The sequence below is a fragment of the Micromys minutus genome (assembly GCF_963924665.1).
Source record: "Micromys minutus genome assembly, chromosome: 1".
NCBI lineage: Eukaryota > Metazoa > Chordata > Mammalia > Rodentia > Muridae > Micromys > Micromys minutus.
Window position 1 is genome coordinate 154,972,131 of NC_137969.1, and position 22,117 is coordinate 154,994,247.

General features: G+C 40.3%; 1 protein-coding gene across 1 annotated transcript in view; it reads left to right on the forward strand.

The window, feature by feature from the left end:
• Positions 1-2,543: 2,543 nt before the first annotated feature.
• Positions 2,544-22,117, forward strand: part of TRMT61B (tRNA methyltransferase 61B) — a gene marked incomplete at both ends in the record, with an annotated part of 31,897 nt that continues 12,323 nt past the window's right edge. Inside the window, 1 exon segment of the mRNA XM_080911532.1 lies at positions 2,544-2,579. Within this exon segment, the coding sequence (XP_080767658.1) occupies positions 2,544-2,579 (36 nt within the window).

Consider the following 22,117-nt stretch of genomic DNA (forward strand, 5'->3'; position numbering starts at 1 on the left):
TCTAGACCAGAACATTGCAGTTTGAAAGGTAGTTTCTGACTACAATCTTTCTTAGGTATGCAGTCTGTATGATGCAGTGTATACATGCTGGAAAAACTGAGGTACTTATTGGAAATATCTGGTATCAACTACTTTAATGTCATAACACTTTGATGTAGTAATGAGTGTGTTTAATTCTAGGCTCAGAGAGCTGTATCCCTGTGTTCCAGGCCAGCCAGGTCTATATGTACTATGCCACAAAAGGGTCAAAGAAATGTATGTAAATGAACTGGTGGGATTTCACAGCAGGTAAAAGTGCGTGAAACCAAGCTGGTGACCAAGTTTGAAGTCCAGGAGTCACACGACAAGAGAAAATTGATTCAGACCTTGTTTTCTAGGCTCCACACAAGTGGGATGGCACACAAGTTTACACATGGAGACACAAATCTATAACTGTACAAACAATGCACAACATTTAGAAAATGGAGACACCACATTTTTTGAATTGTTGTTTCATAGAAATCATTACACTGGCCAAAAAGTATCTGTAATAAGAAGACACGCTAGTCTTCAAAAGATTTTCCTACCCATGCCTATAGGTTCTCCTTCCCCTTCCACTCACATGGGACTCCCTTAAATTAATCATTAGTTGCTAGAAAATGGGGTTGATATGGAAGGCACAGGACACAGAGCTAACCTGATGCAAAACCTTTGTAATCAATGCATCCTAGAATGCTTAGGTTTTACCTAGCATAGACAAGGTTAGCTTTACCTGTCATTACACTGTGTCAAGTACATGATTATTTTCCTTCATGCTTACAGCAATCTTCTGAGATTAAAGAAAACCCATAGGAAAGACACTGAAACTCTCTAAACAACTGAATTCTTTCTCACATTTTATACAGGCTTGTTCCTACCAGAAGGAAAGTTAGATTCTCCAGTAGTCACAGAGCTAAACATTAGAAATGACCTACAAAAAGACAATCATGGTCAGGTTTTAAAATTCACATTGAAATGTGCAACTACCTATGAGATAAAATTCTCTTTCTTCCAAATAAAATTGCAGCCACTGCATTCACTGAGGATTTTGCAGGCATGGTCTATGCCTTGCCTGCACATTTGAAATATACCAAGCAACTTTTACAGAAGTGCTGTTTAGGAAGCTGAGAAAATCACATAAAAAGTAACAATAGATCCAGGCCTTATCCCAGGCATGATGTCACCCTCAGTTCACTTAACCATATGCCTCTCATGCTGGCTAAGAGTCACTATCGTTTCTGATTTGCAAATCACTATCATTTCTTGAATTTTCCTTTGTAGAGAAACCTAGCCCTGAAATATGCTCTGCCTCTTGAGAAAAGCTGCCAGGGAAGTGGAAATGTGTACTAAAGAAACACCTGATTCCTGGTTGACCCTGCTGCTTCCAAAATCTGCCACCTGATGCTGATCCCCTAAATTTTCAAGAATCCTGCTTGCTGAACTCATTGTTAGTCTTCACCTTGTGGGGACGTACAAATAGGAGTGGCTTCAAGAGTGGTGGAAACCTTGCCCTTTCCCAGCCTCCTGCTTGGCTTATCTGACCAGACAGTGTTAATGTAAGAAAACCATCTTAGCATTTTCTAGTTTCATGAATCCACATTGAAATTTGCCATAAACTCTTGGCAGAGTTCATGACCACCAGGAACACCTGGCCTTCCTTCTCTCCTTTGTCACCTACTGGGTTCCTCTCCATTTTTCTTTTCTGTTCCCTTTCCTGATTAGCCTTGGATACTCAGATTATGGGAACTTATCCCTTTCCTTCAGACTCTGTGTATGGGCTCTGTCTCTCTTTAGCATTCTATGTATCAGGCTGAGTTTTCTGCTCTGCAGAACCAGTTACCCACAGGGGCTTCATCCCAAGAATATTTGTTTGCACTGCCTACTCCACTGCTTCCCAGGTTCAGATATCAACAGTTTGCCAAATCTCTATTTGGTTTTCATTGCCTAGGTCATTCAGTTTTCAAAAAAAAAGAAAGAAAGAAAGAAAGAAAGAAAGAAAGATAGAAAAAAGAAAAAAGAAAAGAAAAAAGAAGAAAAGAAAAGAAAAAAAAAGGCAATTCATCTCACTACCTGAGAGACAGAAGGGACTTCTGAGTTCCACAACTTCTCCCCCACTTACATGATTTCTTTCCACTCTTACAACTGAGAGGCTAGGTGGCATTTTACCATGGATTTAGAGCACCCATGTCAAGAAGACAGAAGCCATCATCTGGGGCTGTTCTCTGGATTTGACTTTTTTCCATGTGATGTTCCATGGGTGATCTGGATTGTACTGAGGGCCTCTCTGGGGATCAGGGCCCATGAACTGCTCATAGTACTTGGAGGTGTGGGAGAAATGCTGACTTGAAAAAGTCATCACTTTTTCTTTGTGATTCAGCATCTGGAACTGCCACCTCCTGAGAGAGTCAATTCACATGAAGAGGAAAGCAAAGCTATTGTGGGATGAGAACAGAATGCTTGTAGCAAAACAGAATGTAACAGAAGTGCAGTACAACAGGAGAAAGTGGCTCTGTGGTGAGGCCAGCATGAATATCTATGACCTATGTGCCAAACTGCAGCAGGTAAGATGAATGAAGCATCAGGGTAGGTTGTCCTCATGTCTAACCATAAACCCTATAAACATCCTCTACCTTATCTAGGCACTCTCCTGTATCTTATTCAGATCATTTGTGTGATCATTTATAAGACCCTGTGGTGTGAGTCTCTTGTAAGAAAGTGGAGGACTGCCAAGCAGTCCTTCCTGCTCAACTACAAGCTGCAGTTCATTAGCATAGATAGGTTAAACAAACATTACACAGCCGTAACACATATGCTAGAGAAGTTCTATGTGTGTGCGTCCTTTGCATTAGCAACAAGATTTGAGTGATGAAGTTAGGGCTTTAGCTGATTTTCTCTGTAAGGTGCATTTGTGATTATAGATAGAAAGCAATTTACAATTATTAGAGCCCAGTGGAATTGCCAAATGAGTGGTTGTCATGTCTTCTTTAGGGAGGGGGCTTGTGTCCTTTCTCTTCATTTCTTCCTACATTGCAAGATGGTCTCCTCAGTCTGCCTAGATCTTATTCATACTGATAGAGCTTGAGTAGCTTGTCAGTACTGTTTTATGTCAGTGTTGCTATAGTTCTTTTCTTACATTCTGGAGCTTACATTCTAGAGCTAGCTCACTAGATGAAGAGGGATGCGTGAAAGCAGTCTCTCAGGCTGAGGGTTGGTGTGAGAGATGTGAGGCTTCAAGAGAAAAGGTGTTCCAACTCTCTCAACTTAGTCTGCCCCAGAAGTATGCTCTCTAAGTATTTTTGTCTGTAGCAGATGCATAGGAGAGTTCACCATCACTTTAAACATCAGCTTTGCATATTCTGCATTCAATGATTCTTCCAGCATTGGGGTATCCTCATTGTTTTCTGCTCATTTACGGTTTCTGTAGTGTGTGTGTGTGTGTGTGTGTGTGTGTGTGTGTGTGTGTGTGTGTTAGGTATCTCTGTGCTGATATGCATATTGGTGAGTGTGTTGAGAGGCCATTTAATTACATGTGGTTTTGATCAGTCTTTCTGTAAGGACTTTAAACCCAGGTTGCTGGGTGAACCTGATACTTCCTGTTTGGTTAAGCTGTCTGGGCAGCATCTTTGAATCTTCAGTCACCTCCCAGGAAGAGCTTCACATATTGTTTGGTCTCAAGTAATTGCTACAAGGTTTCATTGCCCACAGAGAGGACAAACCTCATGGCTTTCTCTGCATTGTTATATATTTTACTGTTTTGTAATTATCATCTTCGGTAATAAAAAAGTTAAACAAAATAGCTATTTTAAAAATAAAACTTAGACTTTGTTGCTTTCTTTGCAGTTAACCCGCTACAGATTCATGGTTTGTCTTATTGGCTTCAACACTAGGATGCATGGAATCCTACTTTGTGCTGCTGAGTATATTATGAGCATGGCTTTCAGTCAGGACAGATTTTCCCCAATAGATTTTCAGAGTGCTGCATTTCAGAAAAATCATTGCAGGTTAATTCACTAGCCTCCTTTCAAATGGCATTAGGAATGTTTTAATTTCACATGAACTGTAATGTATTGTAGAGTTTCTGAATAATGACCATGGTCTATTGTGTTTTTATGGTGCTACCAGGGTCTTCTGAGACATAGCCAAGGTAGGTTAAGAGAGGACAGTATGATTCGACAACTTCATGAGTATAGCCTTACCCTTGGGGAGATTTGCATACAGCACGAAATTGTAGATCATATCATCTCTTCACTGTTCATGGATTTCCTGTGAGACGGTTTCTCTGAGATTCACAGATGTAGGGGTTCACACGTAGAACACAGGCGGGTTTCCGTATTCTAGAAATAATATGAGAGTTCACGTCAACGATCGCCAGGCCCCACAGAAGGCCTGTGCATGGTTTTCTAGGTTGCTCCCACCTAATGTGAACTGAGATTCAGACATTGCTACACAGTTATTTTTCAATACAGTATATATGAACTATTGAAGAAATGTGTTTTTTTAATCCTGCTTGGTGTGTAGTTCACAGTTCAGTTTCAAGAATTACTGTTTAAAAATAATTACAGAAAAGAATCCAGGCCCAGATGCTCACAGGCCCTTCTCCTTTGGGAATGATTCTGGGAATGAACTCAGCTGAAAAAGTCATACTAGATTATCCCCTGAATAAAGCTGCTGTTTGCTGGATAGCCTACATGGCAAGTCCTCACGGGGTCTTTGTCTCTTTCATCCCTAGGTCTAACATACACCAGCAGAAGCTCAAACAGGGCACAGCCCAGGTCAAGATCTCCCTCAGACACAACTCTTCACCAGGAGCACTGACTGTGCCAAGCAAGTGAACCACCATTGCATCTCATCTTTATAACTATGGCAATCTTGGGCTACATTTTCTTACTTTTCTATGTGTGATGGGACCTGTATTTTGGCTAGCATCTGGTTCATCATGAGTGCAACTTTGAAGAGCTTCAGAGAAGTGCTGAGGGACATCAAGATATGCTGGGTATCAAAAAGTTTGAGAATTAAATTGTTGATTGCCCTGATGTGTCATCAAAAACAATTTAATGGAGATCCATCAAGGGAATTTGCTAGTATGTGGCTTAATTCCTGTAACATATCTCATGCAACAAATCTGAGATTCTACCTCACACCAGTCAGAATGGCTAAAATAAATAACTCAGATGACAGCAGATCCAGGTGAGAATGTGGAGAAAGAGGAACACTCCTCCACTGTTGGTGGAGTTGTAAGCTGGTACAAACACTCTGGAAATCAGTCTGGTTGTTCCTCAGAAAGTTGGACATAGTCCTACCCGAAGACCCAGTTATTCCACTTCTAGCATTTAGCCAAAAAGACACATACTCCACCATGTTCATAGCAGCCTTATTTATAATAGTCAGAGGCTGGAAAGAACCCAGATATCCATCAACAGAGTAATAGATACAGAAAATGTGGTACATTTACACAATGGAGTACTACTCAGCTATAAAAAAAAAAATAAATGACTTTATGAAACTCTTAAGAAAATGGATGGAACTAGAATTTATCATCCTGAGTGAGCTAACCCAGTCACAAAAGAGCACACTTGGTATGTACTCACTGATAAGCAGATACTAGTCCCCAAAAGCTCTAAACACCAGAAACAATTTACAGACCTATGAAACTCTAAAAGAAAGAAGGCCAGAATATGCATGCCTCAGTCCTTCTAAAGAGAACAAAATACGCACAAGAGGAAATACAGGGACAAATAGAGGATCAAGGATTAAAGAAAAGAACATTCAGAGACTCACTTACCTGGGGATCCACCCCATAAGCAGCCACCAAATCCAAGCACTGTTGCTGATGCCAAGAAGCGTTTCCTGACATGAGCCAGATATGGATGCTTCTTCAGAGGCTCTGCCAGAACCATACTGCTACAGAGGAGGGTTCTTGCAGCTAACCATCTAAAAGAACATGGGGACCCAATGAAGGTCCTAGAGAAAGGACTGAAGGAGCTGAAAGTTTTTGCTACCCCATGGGAAGAACAAAGTTATCAATCAACCAAATCCTCCATACCTCCCAGGAACTCAACCATTGAGGCCACATGGAGAGACTCCAGGTTCCAGTTGCACATGCAGCAAAGGACAGCATTGTCTGGAATCAATGGGAGGAGAGGCCTTTGGTCCAGGGAAGTCTTGTTTTCCCAGTGTAGGGAAATGCCAGGGCACTGAGGTGGAAGAAGGTGGTTGGGAGAGAGAGTGCCTTCATGGAGGTAATGGGTCAGGGAGAGTGGATGGATGTTGAAAAGGGGATAACATCTGAACTGTAAATACAGAGAATATCCAATAAAAAAATTGTGGGAAGTGAAAAATATGTGGTATATAATGTGAGGAGAAAAATGTTTATAAATTCTTTCTTCTTTATTTTCTTTTAATAAATTGACATCTAACATTGTGGGAAAAAAGGAAAAATGTCAAGAACACAAAAATTTTGAGAAGATTGACACTTTACTCCCATCTCAAGCTTTTATTCTGCCCCCAACCGCTTTTCTTTACCAAATTCATGTGTTCTTCAAAAAGAAAACAAAGTCCATTTATTCATCCCCAAAGAAAACTAACTTTATTCTCCTTAGCAACTGTCAGTTACCAACAGCTCTACACCTACGGATAGGAAGTCATGAGGGGGACCTCACTGATGTCTGTATTTAACTTGGAAAAACCGCGTGCATATTTTATGCATGCAGTTACAGTTGCTGTGTTTTCTTGTGTGCAACATCCCTGTCATAATTAACAAAACTGGCTTATTATATATATATCCACAACCTATGAATCTTACAGTATTCTCTTCTCCTACTTATGATGTGTTCTCTAAGGTTATGCATTTTAGGTTGAGATATAGAAACATCAGGGAGAGCTGAGCAATCAACTATCTCTTATTCTGTGTACAATTACAAACTGGTGCTGTGGGTCTCTATAAAGGTTGTTTGCTGTAATGAGAATCTTCTCTGATGATGGTTGAAAGTTGCACTACTTTTGTTTCTAAACATAAAACTAGGAAACAGTTTAATACTATTTTCATATAACAGGATAACAATAGTAAGATCCTTTGTAGGGCCTGTGCTCTAAGCATCCATGGGTATTTGATTCAGTCGATAGTAGCAGCCATGAGTCCTTGTGAGAAAATGGTTAGTTATTACCACACCATTCACACCACAATTTCACATAGTGGGATATCTTGCCAGGCTGATGATCATTGTATATCACAGGGTTGACAGTTAGATAACTGTTGATTATTTCCTTTCATGTTAGCATGAAAACCATATCTAATAATATGAATGCTAGCAGAAAGAGACTACAGGTTACTACCAGATTGATTTCTCCATAGCCTTGAAAAGACCTTACCATTGACTTTTAAATGGTAAGCAAGACCCAAGGCAACATTCCATTCTGGGAAATGAGGGGGCATACATATGACACAAAAGAAGGGTTATCTATGCCTAGCACTGCTCTTTTTGATGGACTGAAGTGTGTAGCATAGAAACTGCTTCCTAATTAATTATAATGGTTACTATATATATATATATATATATATATATATATATATATATATATACATATTTTAAATTCATATACTCCTGAGTGTGAAGCCATCAACTCGAGCATGATTCTATTTTGCCATGGTAGTAGTTAACTTAATCCCAGGGCTCACCACTTTCAAGGTTCTGTGAGATTATTGATCACTTTTCCCCCAGCTGTTTTCATAGCATATAGACTGCAGGGTATCGATAATTACTTTAACAAAAATATTTCTTTTAAAAGGATGCTAAGTAAAAGAAGCCAGACACAAATGATTACATAGTTGATGACATTCGATAGGACCTAGACATAGTTATGTTAAAATATTTATGTGAAATATTCTCTGACACAACTATCTATAAACTAATGGCCATAGTATGTGAACTCCCAGATCTCGGCTATTGAGGCATCTCTTGAAAATACTTCATAATAGATGCCACAGTTCCATATATCTGCTTCCACATAATCTTTCCTTGAACAGCTTTTCCATTTCCACATTTCAAAAGCTAACACAACTATTATAGTCCATTGATATATGTTTAGAGTACAACACTACTTTTCTTTTTTTTCTCTTTCAACTTTATTTCTTTTAAAAAAGAGATACATATACAGATATTTAAAGGCATTTTGGCATAACACTGTATGAATATATTTTTGTCAGTACTTAATTGTTTTAGAGGTTAGATAGCATGCATTGAAATACCACTAGTTACAATAAGCATAAAGTACATGTAGGACAGAACGTAATATGGAAACAGTTTTCATGGTATGTATAGATTAAGCATAATGATCATTGAATACCAAAAATTTCCACAAGGCTATATTCTTAGCTCTTGAATTATTAACGATTTAAGGACCAGGTGTAGCATACTCTGAGAGGGTGCCATACATTTTTTTTTCCCTAAGAAGGACTGAGGCTTTCATTATTTGGCCTTTGTTTTTCTTGAGCTTCATATGGTCTGTGAGTTGTTTCTGGGGTGTTCAGAGCTTTCTGGGGTTAGTATCCCATTATCAGTGACTGCATATTATGTCTGTTCTTTTATGACTGGGTTACCTCACTCAGGATGATATTCTCTAAATGCATCCATATTCTTAGGAATTTCATAAAGACATTGCTTCTAATAGCTGAGTAGTACTCCATTCTATAAATATACCAAAATTTTTGTATCCATTCATCTACTGAAGGGCATCTGGGTTCTTTCCAGCTTCTGGTTATTATAAATAGGGCTGCTATGAATATTGTGGTGCATATGCCCTTATTGTATGTTAGATCATCTCTGGGGTATATGCCCAGAAGTGGGTCTTCAGGTAGGATTATGTCTAATTTTCTGAGGAACCACCAGAATTACAACCCCACCAAAAGTGGAGGAGTGTTCATTTTTCTCTTCATCCTTGCCAGCATCTGCTGTCATCTGAGTTTTTGATCTTAGTCATATTGACTGGTGTGAGGTAGAATCTCAGGGTTGTTTTGATTCGAATTTCCCTGATGACTAGGGATGTCAAGCACTTCCTTAGATGCTTCTTAGTCATTCGATATTCCTCAATTGAGAACTTTTTGTTTAGCCCTGTACCCCATTTTAAATAGAATTCTTTGATTCTCTGGTGTCTAGCTTCTTGAGTTCTTTGTATACATTGGCTATTGGACCTCTATCAGATGTGGGGTTGGTAGAGATTTTTTCCCATTCTGCTGTGTGCCATTTTGTTTTCTTAGCAGTGTCTTTAGCCTTACAAAAACTTTGCAATCTCATTAAGGCCCATTTCTTTATCCTTGGTTTTAGAGCACAAGTCATTGGTATTCTGTTCAGGAAAATTTCCCCCATACCTATGTGTTCTAAGGTTTTCCATAATTTCTCTTCTGATAGTTTCAATGTACCTAGTTTAATGTGGAGATTTTTGATCCACTTGCACTTGAGCTTTGTACAAGGAGATAAGAAAGGGTCCATTTTCATTCTTTTGCATGCTGAGTGCCAGTTGAACCAACAACATTTGTTGAAGAGGCTGTTCTTTTTCCATTGAATGTTTACAGCTCCTTTGTCTAAAATCAAGTGGCCATATGTGTGAGGGCTCATTTCTGGATCTTCTATTCTATTCCATTGATCCACGTACCTATTTCTGTACCAGTACCACACGGTTTTCAACACAATTGCCATGTAATATAGCTTGAGGTCAGGGATAGTGATTCCCGCAGATGTTTTCTTGTTGTTAAGGATGGATTTTGTTATTCTAGGTTTTTGTTATTCCAGATGAATTTGAAAATTGCTTCTTCCAACTCTATGAAGAATTGAGGGGGGAATTGCATTGAATCTGGAGATTGCTTTTGGTAAGATGGCCTTTTTTACAATGTTGATCCTTCCAATCCTTGATCATGGGAGATCTTTCCATCTTCTGAGATCTTCTTCAATTTTCTTCTTCAGAGATTCAAAGTTCTTGTCATACAGGTCCTTCACTTGCTTAGTTAGTCACACAAAGTATCCATATTGTTTGTGACTATTGTGAAGGGCATTTCCCCCCCTAATATTTTTTTCTGCATGTTTGTCCTTTAGGTAGAGAAAGGTTACTAATTTGTTTGAGTTAATTTTATATTCAGCCCTTTGCTGAAGTTGTTTATCAGCTGTAAAATTTCTGTGGTGAAATTTTTGGTGTCACTTACATATAGTATCATGTCATCTGCAAATAGTGATATTATTACTTCTTCCTTTCTGATCTGTATCCCTTTGATTTCCTTTTGCCGTCTAATTGCTCCGGCCAGGACTTCCAGTACTATGTTGAATAGGTAGGGGAAGAGTGGGCAGCCTTGTCTAGTCCCTGATTTTAGTGGGATTGCTTCAAGATTCCCACCGTTAAGTTTGATGTTGGCTATTGGTTTGCTGTATATTGCTTTTATTATGTTTAGGTGTGGGCCTCGGATTCATGTTCTTTATAAGACTTTTAAAATGTAGGGGTATTGAATTTTGTCAAATGTTTTTTCAGCATCTAGTGAAAGGACCATGTGGTTTTTTTTTTCTTTGAGTTTGTTTATATGGTGAATTATATTGATGGATTTCTGTATATTAAACCACCCCTTCATCCCATTGATGAAGCCTACTTGATTATGGTGAATGATCATTTTGATGTGTTCTTGGATTCGGTTTGCAAGTATTTTGTTGAGTATTTTTGCATTAATGTTCATAAGGGATATTGATCTGAAGTTCTCTTTCCTTGTAGGGTCTTTGTGTGGTTTAGGAATGAGGGTTAATGTGGCCTCGAAAAATGAGTTGGGTAGTGTTCCATCTGACTCTATTTTGTGGAATAGTTTGGGGAGTATTGGTATTAGGTGATCAATAAATGTCTGATAGAATTCTGCACTGAACTCATCTGGTCCTCGGCTGTTTTTGATTGGGAGGATTTGATGACTGCTTCTATTTCTTTAGGTGTTATGGGATTATTTAGATGGTTTTCCTGATCCTGGTTTAACTTTAGGATCTTGTATCTGTCTAGGAATTCATCCATTTCCTTCAAATTTTCCAGTTTTTTTGAGTATAGGATTTTGTAGTAGGATCTGATGATTTCTTGAATTTCCTTAGTTTTAGTTGTTATGTCTCCACTTTTCTTTCTGATTTTGTTAATTTGGATACTCTCTCTTTACCCTCTAGTTAGTCTGGCTAAGGGTTTATCAATCTTGTTAATTTTCTCAAAGAACCAGCTCTTGGTTTTGTTGATTATTTGGATGGTTCTTCTTGTTTCTATATGGTCAATTTCTGCTCTGAGTTTGATTATTTCTAGCAATCTACTCCTCTTGGGTGTATCTGCTTCCTTTTGTTCTAGAGCTTTCAGCTGTGCTTTCAAGTTGCTAGTGTATGCTCTCTCCAGTTTCTTTTTGGAGGCACTCACAGCTATGAGTTTTCCCCTTAGTACTGCTTTCATTGCATCCCATAGGTTTGGGTATGTTGTGCTTTCATTTTCATTAAATTCTAAAAAAATCCTTAATTTCTTTCTTTATTTCTTCTTTGACCATACTATTGTTGAGTAGAGCATTGTTCAGCTTTCATGTGTATATGGGCTTTTTGTTGTTTTTGTTGTTATGAAAGACCAGCCATAGTTCATGGTGATTTGATAGTATGCATGGGAGTATTTCAATCTTCTTATAACTATTGAGGCTTGTTTTGTGACCAACTATATGGTCAGCTTTGAAGAAGGTGCAGTGAGTTGCTGAGAAGAAGTTGTATTCTTTTGTTTTAGGGTGAAATATTCAGTAGATGTCTATTAATTCTAACTGGTTCATAACCTCTGCTGGGTTCACTGCATCTTTGTTCAGTTTCTGCTTCTATGATCTGTCCATTGATAAGGGTGGGGTGTTGAAGTCTCCCACTATTATTTTGTGTGTTGCAATGTATGTTTTGAGCTTTAGTAGGCTTTCTTTTATGAATATGGGTGCTCTTGTATTTGGAGCATATATGTTGAGTATTTAGAATTCATCCTGATAAATTTTCCCTTTAATGAGTAAAAAGTGTCCTTCCTTATCTTGTTTGATAACTTTTGTTTTAAAATCTACTTTATTCAATATTAGAATGGCTACTCCAGCTTGTTTCTTGGGGTCGTTTGCTTGGAAGGTTTTTTTCCTAGCCTTTTACTCTGAGATGGTGTCTGTCTTTGCCTCTGAGATGAGTTTCCTGTATGCACCAAAATGCTGGATTCTGTTTATGTATCCAGTCTGATAGTCTATGTCTCTTTATTGGGGAATTGAGTCCATTTATGTTAACAGACATTAAGTAATAGTGGTTGCTATTTTCTGCTATTTTTTTTCTTTTAGAGGTAGAATTATGTCTGTGTGTCTTTCTTCTTTTGGTTTTCTTGCTTTTTTATTTTCTTGTTTTTTTCTAGGATTTAGTTTCCCTTGTGTTGGGTTTTCCATCTATTATTCTTTGTAGGGCTTGATTTGTGGTCAAATATTGTGTAAATTTAGTTTTGTCCTGTAATATCTTGGTCTCTCCATCTATGGTGTTTGAGAGTTTTGGGCTGACACTTGTATTCTCTTAGGGTCTGCATGATATCTGTCCAGGATCTTCTAGCTTTCATAGTCTCTGTTGAGAAATCAGGTGTGAGTCTGATTGATCTGCCTTTATATGTTACATGACCTTTTCCCCTTATTGCTTTTAGTATTATTTCTTTTCTTTGGGCACTTGGCATTTTGACTATTATGTGTCGGGAGGAATTTCTTTTCTAGTCCAATCTATTTGGAGTTCTTTAGGTTTCTTTTATGCTCATGGTCATCTCATTCTTAAGGATAAGGAAGTTTTCTTCTACAATTTTGTTGAAGATATTTACTGTGTCTTTTAGTTGATATTCTTTGCCCTCTTTGATTCCTATTAACCTTAGGGTTGGTCTTCTCATTGTGTCCTGGATCTCCTGGATATTTTGGGTTAGGAGCTTTTTGGTTTTTGCATCTTCTCTGACTGTTTTGTCTATGTGTTCAATGTTGTCTTCAGCCCCTGAGATTCTCTCTTCCATCTCTTGTAGTCTGTTGGAAATGCTTGCACCTGTGACTCCTGATTTCTGTTTTAGGATTTCCATCTTCAGGGTTGTCTCTTTTAGTATTTTCTTTATTATTTCTATATTCATCTCTTTGGTTGTGTTTCCTTTAGTTCTTTGAGTGATTTTCGTGTCTCCTTTTTAAAAGCTTCTATTTATTTATGGTTGTCCTCCTGCACATGTTTAAGGGAGTTATTTACGTTCTTCTCAAATATCTCCATCATCATCTTGAGGTATGATTTCATGTTTGAGTCTTCTTTTTCTGGAGTGTTTGGCAATCCACTGCTTGCTGTGGTGGGAGAGTTGGGTTCTGATGTTGCCAGGTTGTCTTGGTTTCCATTGCTTAAGTCCTTTCATTTTCCTCTTGCCATCTTGTTGTCTGTGGTTATATATGGTCTTGTTCTCAGTGACTGGTACTTTTCTCTCCTGTGGTTCTCAGGACCTGTGGGCTCAGGAAGGATATTGTTTCTGAGTGTTTGCCTTTTTGTGGGCAAGCAGTGAGTTCTGGTGGCAGGTACAAAGTTGTCTTTGTAGGCTTGGGGCGGGGGGCTCTTGTGAGGCTGCTCTGGGAGCTCGGCCCTTTACCCACTGGTCCTGAATACTAGTGGTGGGGATCTGGCTCCTTCTCCAGGCCAAAATGGAACCTTTTCCAGCCAGTAGAGCACTCTCTGCTCACAAAGAACGCATGGTGTGCCCAACCTGGGCCTTTGTGTCATGTTCACTTCTGGTCCAGGTGTAAAAGCACTCGTGCTGATATTCCAGAACCACCTTCACCAGTCAGTCATGATTCTCTCTGACACAGTCCCGGGCACTGCCTCCAAGCACTCTCTGTGCTCTGGGTACTCACTGCACAACCTCACTAGGTATGTATCCCAGGTTACCTGCTGGTCTAGATGGACAAGCTTCTTGGCATCAGGTCTGCCAGCACAGCCTTTTTAGCCGGGCAGTTCCAGATCCTTCCTTACTGTGGGCCGGAAAAAAACTTTTACCACAAGCACTGCCTCCAAGCGCTGTCGTGTTCTGGGTGCTCACACTGCAGCCTCCCCAGGCCTGTGCCCCAGGTTATCTGTTAGCCCAAGTGGCAGGGTCCAGGGGCACAGCCTTTCCCAGCAGATCTGGGTACTCCCTTACTGTGGGCCTGAAAGGAACCTTTGCCACCAGCACCACCACCAAGTGCTGTCTGTGTTCTGGGGACTCAGTGCACAACCTCACTAGGTCTGTGCCCCAGGGTACCTGCTGGTCTAGGTGGCAGAGTGCCTGCATAAAATCACTTTTTAACGGGAAAAAAAAAAAGATATCAACCATTCTTGCCATATCAAGTTGCAGTTAGACTTCACACTATTTTTCTTAATGGTATTACTCATGTTCACATATTACTGGTGCCAAAAGTTATTACTGGGTAGTCTTTTAATTAGTAGAGTCTGACTCCTAAAATTTTCTTAACCTTATTTTTATTTAGATGTTAGGTCAATAAAACAATGAGAGTGTCATTAAGTAAGCAGATTCTTTGTTGGTACTTGTTTTTATTTGTTTTACTTGAAGCTAGGCTGGATCCATTCTCAGCATGTCTACTGAACTCATAGACACTGACATCATCAGCCCAGCAGTGTCCAAACTGAGATCCATAGAGTTTACAGTCAGTAAGAACTGTTTTTAGTAATTTAACTTTTCTTATTCCACAAAATCATAATTCATTTAACAGTCTGGTACTATCCAATAGAAATAGGAACTAAGTTAATAGCTAGTAAAATCTTTAGGGTGTTTAAACCCTTTTATATCTATTCTAGCTTTATTTTAAAAACAATAAGATGCTATAGAAAGAAACGTCCACACATATATGTTCATACACAAAATGATTGCTATATCACAAGCAATTGGAATCCCACTGACATAAAGGACTGCATGTGGCCAAGTGCTGATTCCACATAGTTGTATCCATAAATGGAACCAACTCTTAAACATCAAGAAATTTCTTCAACAAGCTGGATTTGCAGTTGCTCTTAAGAAATTGATTACAGAGTCTTTTGAGCCTGTGTTACAGATTGGTTCTCTGTAGATGAGGTGTAAATGTGCACCACTGTGCTAAAAACCCAAATTTAATGCTTGTTGCCACTTACTTTACCTTTATAATATTAGAACTTACCACCTTTGCTATAGATCATAACAAAGCTTTTAGTGTTTTTAATATGGTTGGGGCTAATTTTATTAAAATATTTTAAATTATTGTTAGTAATTGTTGAAAATAAGATTAAATTTTAGGGTTCAGGATAGGGCCCAATGTTACATCCTTTTACCAATGAATATGAAGTGTTATTTTATTCTACTATTAAAATAAATGTCTACATTATTTATACTATGAAAATGCTATTCCACGGGAAAACCAGTCTTAACTGATTAATATGGTTACAGTTGTGCTTGTTATACATTCTGTCAAAGTTTTTTATGCCTCCCTTTATCATGTGCCTTCACTGTGCTCTGAGCAGCTTTATTGTGCTAAATGCAACTCACGTGGATCGAATTTACATCCCCTTTCAAAAACTGGTGTGTTCTTAATTATGATTTATTAGTAGAGACTTATAAAGTGTTTAGGAACACAGAAATTTAAAAACCAAATTCTTAGAATTTCTAGTACTTAACTAAACTTGATCATTAGAATATATTTTCAACTGATGTTAAGTTTATTCTTAAAATATTTTGCTTACTCTTTTGTGTAATTTTGCCACATGACAAATGTGTCTTCAACTTTAGGCCTTCAGATTAAGTAATTGATATTATGACTATTTCAGTAATAGACATTAAGTTAGATTGAAGTAAAAAGATCATTCTCAGTGAATAAATTTGTAGTTCCTTGTTACCACTCATCCAGGCTAATTTAGAGAATTGTTTCTTCCTCCTGTTCTCTAGGTGTCTTCATTGTCTGTACTGAGAGAGAGAATAAGAACACAAAAGCAGCCCAACTATACTTAACCTGAGTTATTTTCTACTGCTGTGAGAAGACACCATGACCAATGCAACTTATCAAAGAAATCATTAAATTTGGGGCTTGTTTACGTCTTCAAATCAATATTTTTATATAGTGTATTCACTAGTACTAGATAACACACAGAGAGGGGGGAAGGGAGAGGGAGAGAGAGAGGGAGAGGGAGAGAGAGAGGGGGGGAGAGAGAGAGAGGGAGAGAGAGAGAGAGGGAGAGAGAGAGAGAGAGAGAGAGAGAGAGAGAGAGAGAGAGAGAGAGAGAGAGAGGAGATATCATCATATATAACCTCAAGTGTAAGCATTTGTTTTGATTTTTGCTTTATTGGTGTTTTATTAGTTGAGCCACAAATAATGTTTGCTTGTAGCCTAATAACTAAATTACAAAAAGGGGCTTATATTCAGTTAGCTCTGTACTCATTTTAAATATAATTGTTTTATTCTCTAGAATAAACAATCTAGAGTCAAACTTCCTGAGTTCGTTTTATATATTGGATATTAGACATCTATCAGATGTGGGATTGTTAAAGATCTTTTCCTAATCTGTTGGCTGCTGTTTTATATTCTTGACAGTGTCCTCAGCTTTACAGAAACTGTCCAATCTCATTAAGTCCCATTTATCAATTCTTGACATTAGAGCACAAGCCATTGTTGTTGTGTTAAGGAAAATTTCCCCTGTGTTTTAAGGTTTTCCCCACTTTCTCTTCTAATAGTTTCAGTGTACCTGATTTTATGTGGAGATCTTTGATCCACTTGCACTTGAGCTTTGTACAAGGAGATAAGAAAGGGTCTATTTTCATTCTTCTGCAAGCTGGCTGCCAGTTGAGCCAATATCATTTGTTGAAGAGAATGTCCTTTTTCCATTGGATGTTTTCAGCTCCTTTGTCAAATATCAAGTAACCATATGTGTGAGAGTTCATTTCTGAATCTTCTATTCTATTCCATTGATCTACCTGACTATCTCTGTGCCAATACCAGGTGGTTTTTAACACAATTGCTTCATAATATATCCTGAGGTCAGGGACGGTGATTCCTGCAGAAGTTTTATGTTGTTGATAATAGATTTTGATATTCAAGCTTTTTTGTTATTCCAGATGAATTTGCAAATTGCTCTTTCCTACTCTGAAGAATTGTGTTAGAATTTTTATAGGTATTGAATTGAATCTCTAGATTGCTTTTGGTAAGATGGCATTTTTACAATGTTGATCCTTCCTATCTATGTGTGTGAGATCTTTCCATCTTCTGAGATGTCCTCCAATTTCCTTCTTCAAAGATTTGAAGTTCTTGTCATACAGGTCCTTCACTTGCTTAGTTAGGTCACAAGAAGTTATTTCATATTGTTTGTGACTATTGTGAATGGTATCTTTGCCCAAATTTCTTTCTCAGCATGTTTATCCTTTAAGTAGAGGAAGGCTACTGATTTTTTTGAGTGAATTTTATATCCTGCCACTTTGCTGAAGTTGTTTCTGAAATGTATCAGTCCTCTGGTGGAATATTTGGGGTCACTTAAATATACTACCATGTCACTGGCTGAAAGTTCTACTTTATTCAATATTAGAATTGCTATTCCAGATTGTTACTTGGGGCGATTTGCTTGGAAGTTTTTTTTTTTTTCTAAGCCTTTTATTCTGGGGACAGAGTTAAGAGGTCAAGTCATCTTTCCTTGCTATTCTTTCTCAGAGGTCTGGGGTTGGTTAAGAGTTTTCTATATAATGGACACATTTTCTTAAGCAGGGGACAATCACATGCATCAGAAACAGGAAACTAATAGCATGTCTGCTGAACCTCCTTCAACGCCTAGGCATATCTTGAGGTCTGTGCTTCTGTGTGCTGAGGCCTGGGGACCAAATTCCTGTATTGTTACCAGGATGACTACACATACTACTAGGCTGGCATAAATTTTCAAAGCTTAGAAACAGCAACAGGACTACCTCAAGGAATGGTTCTATGTTGAATTACCGCAGATCAAGAAGAAACATGGTGGGGGCGGTGCTGTGGTTCACACCCTTCTCCTTTATCACTAGGGCTGGTGAACCTCTGAAGAAAACGAGGCAGCGGATGAAACAAAACTAAAACCCACTTTTTGCAGAAAACACCCAAGTATATTCAGACTGGAGAAAAGAAGTTTGCCAAGATAGAGGGTCATTCTGGGCATCCATCAGCAATGGCCCTGGCTGTCTAGGCCAGCATCAGAGCCAGCAGTCTCCAGGCAGCTGCCAGTCAGGCAAGAGGGCACAAAGAGCATCGACAATGAAGAAGAGTATATAAGCTGTACTTCCTGCCTGCCTGCCTGAAAGCCAGGCAGGTGTCTGCCCTGGCCATGCTCACCGCCTCAGCAGCAGCTCCAGAACATGGTGTCATCTTGCTCCAAAATTGCTGTTATCTGTGACCATCCCTCTGAGGTAATATGCAGAGGGAGCACATATGAGTAGGGAACACATATGTACATGCACACGCATGCACTCAAGCAAATGCAAATCCCTGTCCTGGTGGTACTCAAATAGCAGGTTTGCTGGACTAATCTGTGAGCCACAAGTTATGTGTGAGAGCTTGCTTGCAGACTAGGTGTAGAGTGGGTGAGGAACGCTGCTGGTGTTCACCCAGGCCCACATGTGCATGCACACAAATAAATGTGCACATGCACACTGGCTGAGTACCTCTCTTCCAAAACCTGAAATCTGAAAACATTGAATTTCAGATCCAGGCTTTCTCCTGCCCTACACCTTCACTCAAGACATGGAGATGAGGCCCTCCAAGAATCATCAGCCAGTGAGATTGTAGGCCAGGCTACACACTGGCCCAGCCCTTCTGAGATTCATTCTACCCCAGGAGAAAACGGCAGGTGTTATGACAATACAGATACTCAAGACTCCAGTCAGATGCAGCAGCCTCCTGCTGGGCCAGGAGAAGACTCAGCATCAGGGTTTTTGAACCAAAACATATGTGAACACATGAGGGTGCTGTGCCTATGCCTTCAAGGCATCTTCAACAGCAGCCTAAATGGACCAGGAACTTTTGGGAATCTGCCTGTAGGGTCATTTGGGAATCCCTTCCCTTAGGTGTGGTCTCCTTAGAAGCTGCTCCAGGACCTCTTGACCCCCAACACTCTTCTTGGAGTACAGTCCAGGCAGAGGCTGAACACAGAACATTCTGATTATAAACTGAACTTGACAGATAATCTGGAACCTGAAGGCCCTGCTATCTACTGATAAAAATATCACTCAGGAAATTCCAGAAGTGAACTCCATGGAACTGAGGCCTTTCACAGCATTCAGGATCGGACTGAAAATTGTCCCATGACAATTTTGCCTGTGATCCATACCAAATGCCTGCTGTCAGTGCCCATACCTGAGGAGCTACCTGAGTTATCCAGGGGATGATCTTGAAGAACAAAGAATATAGGGGTCCCCAAAACAAGAGGGGCAGTGAAGAGGTACAGGGGATGAAGACCATGGAGACTGACATATGCTGAGGCTACACTCACCAGACTCATCACCCTGTCCAAGCATAGGTGTGGCAGAGGCACCTGGTAAATCCCAAAATGTGTCCTCCAGGATCACACTGTGGGTGCACAACGTGCCCTCCACTTCAACCACTCACAGGGTCTCTAGGAGTAAAGGACTTCTTTACCTTTTTAGTTTGCTTGTCATCCTTCAAGTACTGGGACTCGACCACTCTTCCTCCTGCAAGACACACAGTGGTTTTCCATAGAACACGAATCCTGCACCAGGAAGACCTGGAGTGTGACCAGGATCCGACAATGAAGAGAGGTCTAGCCCTTTATACTCAGTGATAGGACAGTGCTCAGCCTTTTCTTCCCTGCAGACTGGCTCTTTCAGCCTTCCAGATATGCACAGGGCACCTACCGCATGTGGTAGTACACTTCACAGGACACTTAGTGTTTATAAGACATTAATAGAACGTTTCTTGTATGAAGCTTTTTCAACTAGGAGCAAGCACCAAGTAATAAGGATGAAATACAGAAATATTCTATAGAGTTAAGGACAGGGGACAGAAGGATAGCTCACTGGCTAGAAGGCTTGTCACCAAGCCTGATATCTCAGTTTTGTGTGTAAGACCAAGATGAAAAGAGAAAGACTACTCTCAAGCCCAATGTTCTGACCTCAGTCTTCTGTACCAAGGCAGCCACATCCCCCTTCAAGTAAATAAGTGTAATTTTAAAAAAAATGTGAAGGAGAAATGGTTTATTGGCTGAGTGCTTGTTGCTCCTGAAGAAAAACAGATTTTAGTTCCCAGCACCCACATGGAGGCTCAAAACTGTCTGTAGTGTCAGTTCTAGGGCCTCTCTAAGGCCCACCAACATCTGTGACATCAATTCTAGGGGGTCAATGACCTCTCTAGCCCCAGATCAGCTACATGTGTATGCATTGGCATCTCTCATGCACCATGAAACAAACCTAAACAACAAAATATCCCTCATCTTCTAGGATCTGCCCCTCCCTGAGGGAGTCTGTGCTTCAACTCTAGAACGGTTTGGCCTTGTTTTTCCCACCTTCTTATTCATTATATCAGCAGGGAAAAAGAAAAAGATCCATTCCTGGAACCATGCAGGATAATGCCATGATGTCACTGCCGTGTTGGCAGGGATTTGGGGATCTCTCCCAAGATCCAGCCAAGGCATCTAGAGCACAGTAGACAGATGTAGATGGCCAAGTGAATTTGCCCAGAGCCAGCATACAGCAAAATGCTTGGAAAACACAGGTCACATGCAGGATTCTGACCGTCTGGAGCCTGCAGCTAAGATAAACAGGCACACTGGCCTGAGTGTCCAGGTCAGATCTCAGAGACTGTTTGTTGACCACAGAACACTCTAGATCTCTCCTCTCAGCTGTACCTTGTTCCTCTGCACCTCAGACCCCAAAGCTTCTCAATAAATGAAGCTACCAGGTTAAAAACAAAATCAGAAGGCAGGAAGAGCCTTCAGCATCCCAGAAACAGGGAAGCCAGTGCACATGGCTCCAGTTCATGCGCAGTCAGTCACTGTGTGAGCCATGGCTGCCTCATCCCTTCAGAAGTGAGGATGTTTATGCCCACAAACTTTCCTTTCCCGATTCCTGCCCTTACCTTGGGTGGGACCCTCATGAGATTTAATCAGATGCAGACCTCCTCAGACACTTTAGCTTCCTTTGGTGGTTGCTGTGCTTGGGGCCTCCAGCCTGGCCCAATGTAGGACCAACAAGAGCCAATTCTGCCTGGCCTCACCCATTCCACATCATGGGCCCCACTTTCCCCATAGGTGTATTCCACAACTCTCCAGTCCTCCCTCATCCTAATTCCCCTAGCCTTTCTAGGCCCTGCCCTTTAGTCTCTGATGGAGACTGTCCCAAGAAGGACAGAATCCTCTCCCCTGAGATACCCTCCTACCCCTTGCTGCTGACCCCCTGGAAGTCCCATGGGCTCAGGGAACTCTGTCCTTGGGCTTCCTCAGCTCTATAGACACAGCCTGCTGCTCCCCTTCCCCCGCACCCCACTTCCTAGCTTTTCTTCAAACACCAAGATCTCTACATGGGTTGCCTTTTCTTCTTTGCTCCCTGTATGTCCTGCAGTTGCTCTACTGTGCTCTCTCATCAGCGCAGGACCCCACCAAGACACTGTTCAGGAGGACAGCAGCCTCTGGGCACCCGGAGCCCTATTCCATATTACTTACCAGCAGCTGCCTTGTCAGAGCAATCTGGAACTCACTAGGTTTCTGGTATGTTATGTGGCCTTAAATGCAGGGCTGAGCATGTCTGAATGCTCAGCTTGTGGCTGCAACTGGAAATGCAGGTAATGCCTGAATGTATTGGCCTGGCCTCACATTCCTGGTCTCAGGAGGTTCTCCTGACTAAGTCTCCCATGTGCTGGGATGGCAGGTATATGCTACCTTGTCAGCTAGGAAACTTCAGGTCTGATGAAAGACAGGGATCTTGGGTCCTGGTTCCTTCCAACAGTGGAGACACCCACTAAGCATTCTGTCATCTTGGACAAACAGTCCAAGTGCTTATCTCAAGCACCGTGAGATCTCTGCACCGGTTCCTCTTCTCTTTTGGCCCCTTCTGCAGTCATCTAACAGTG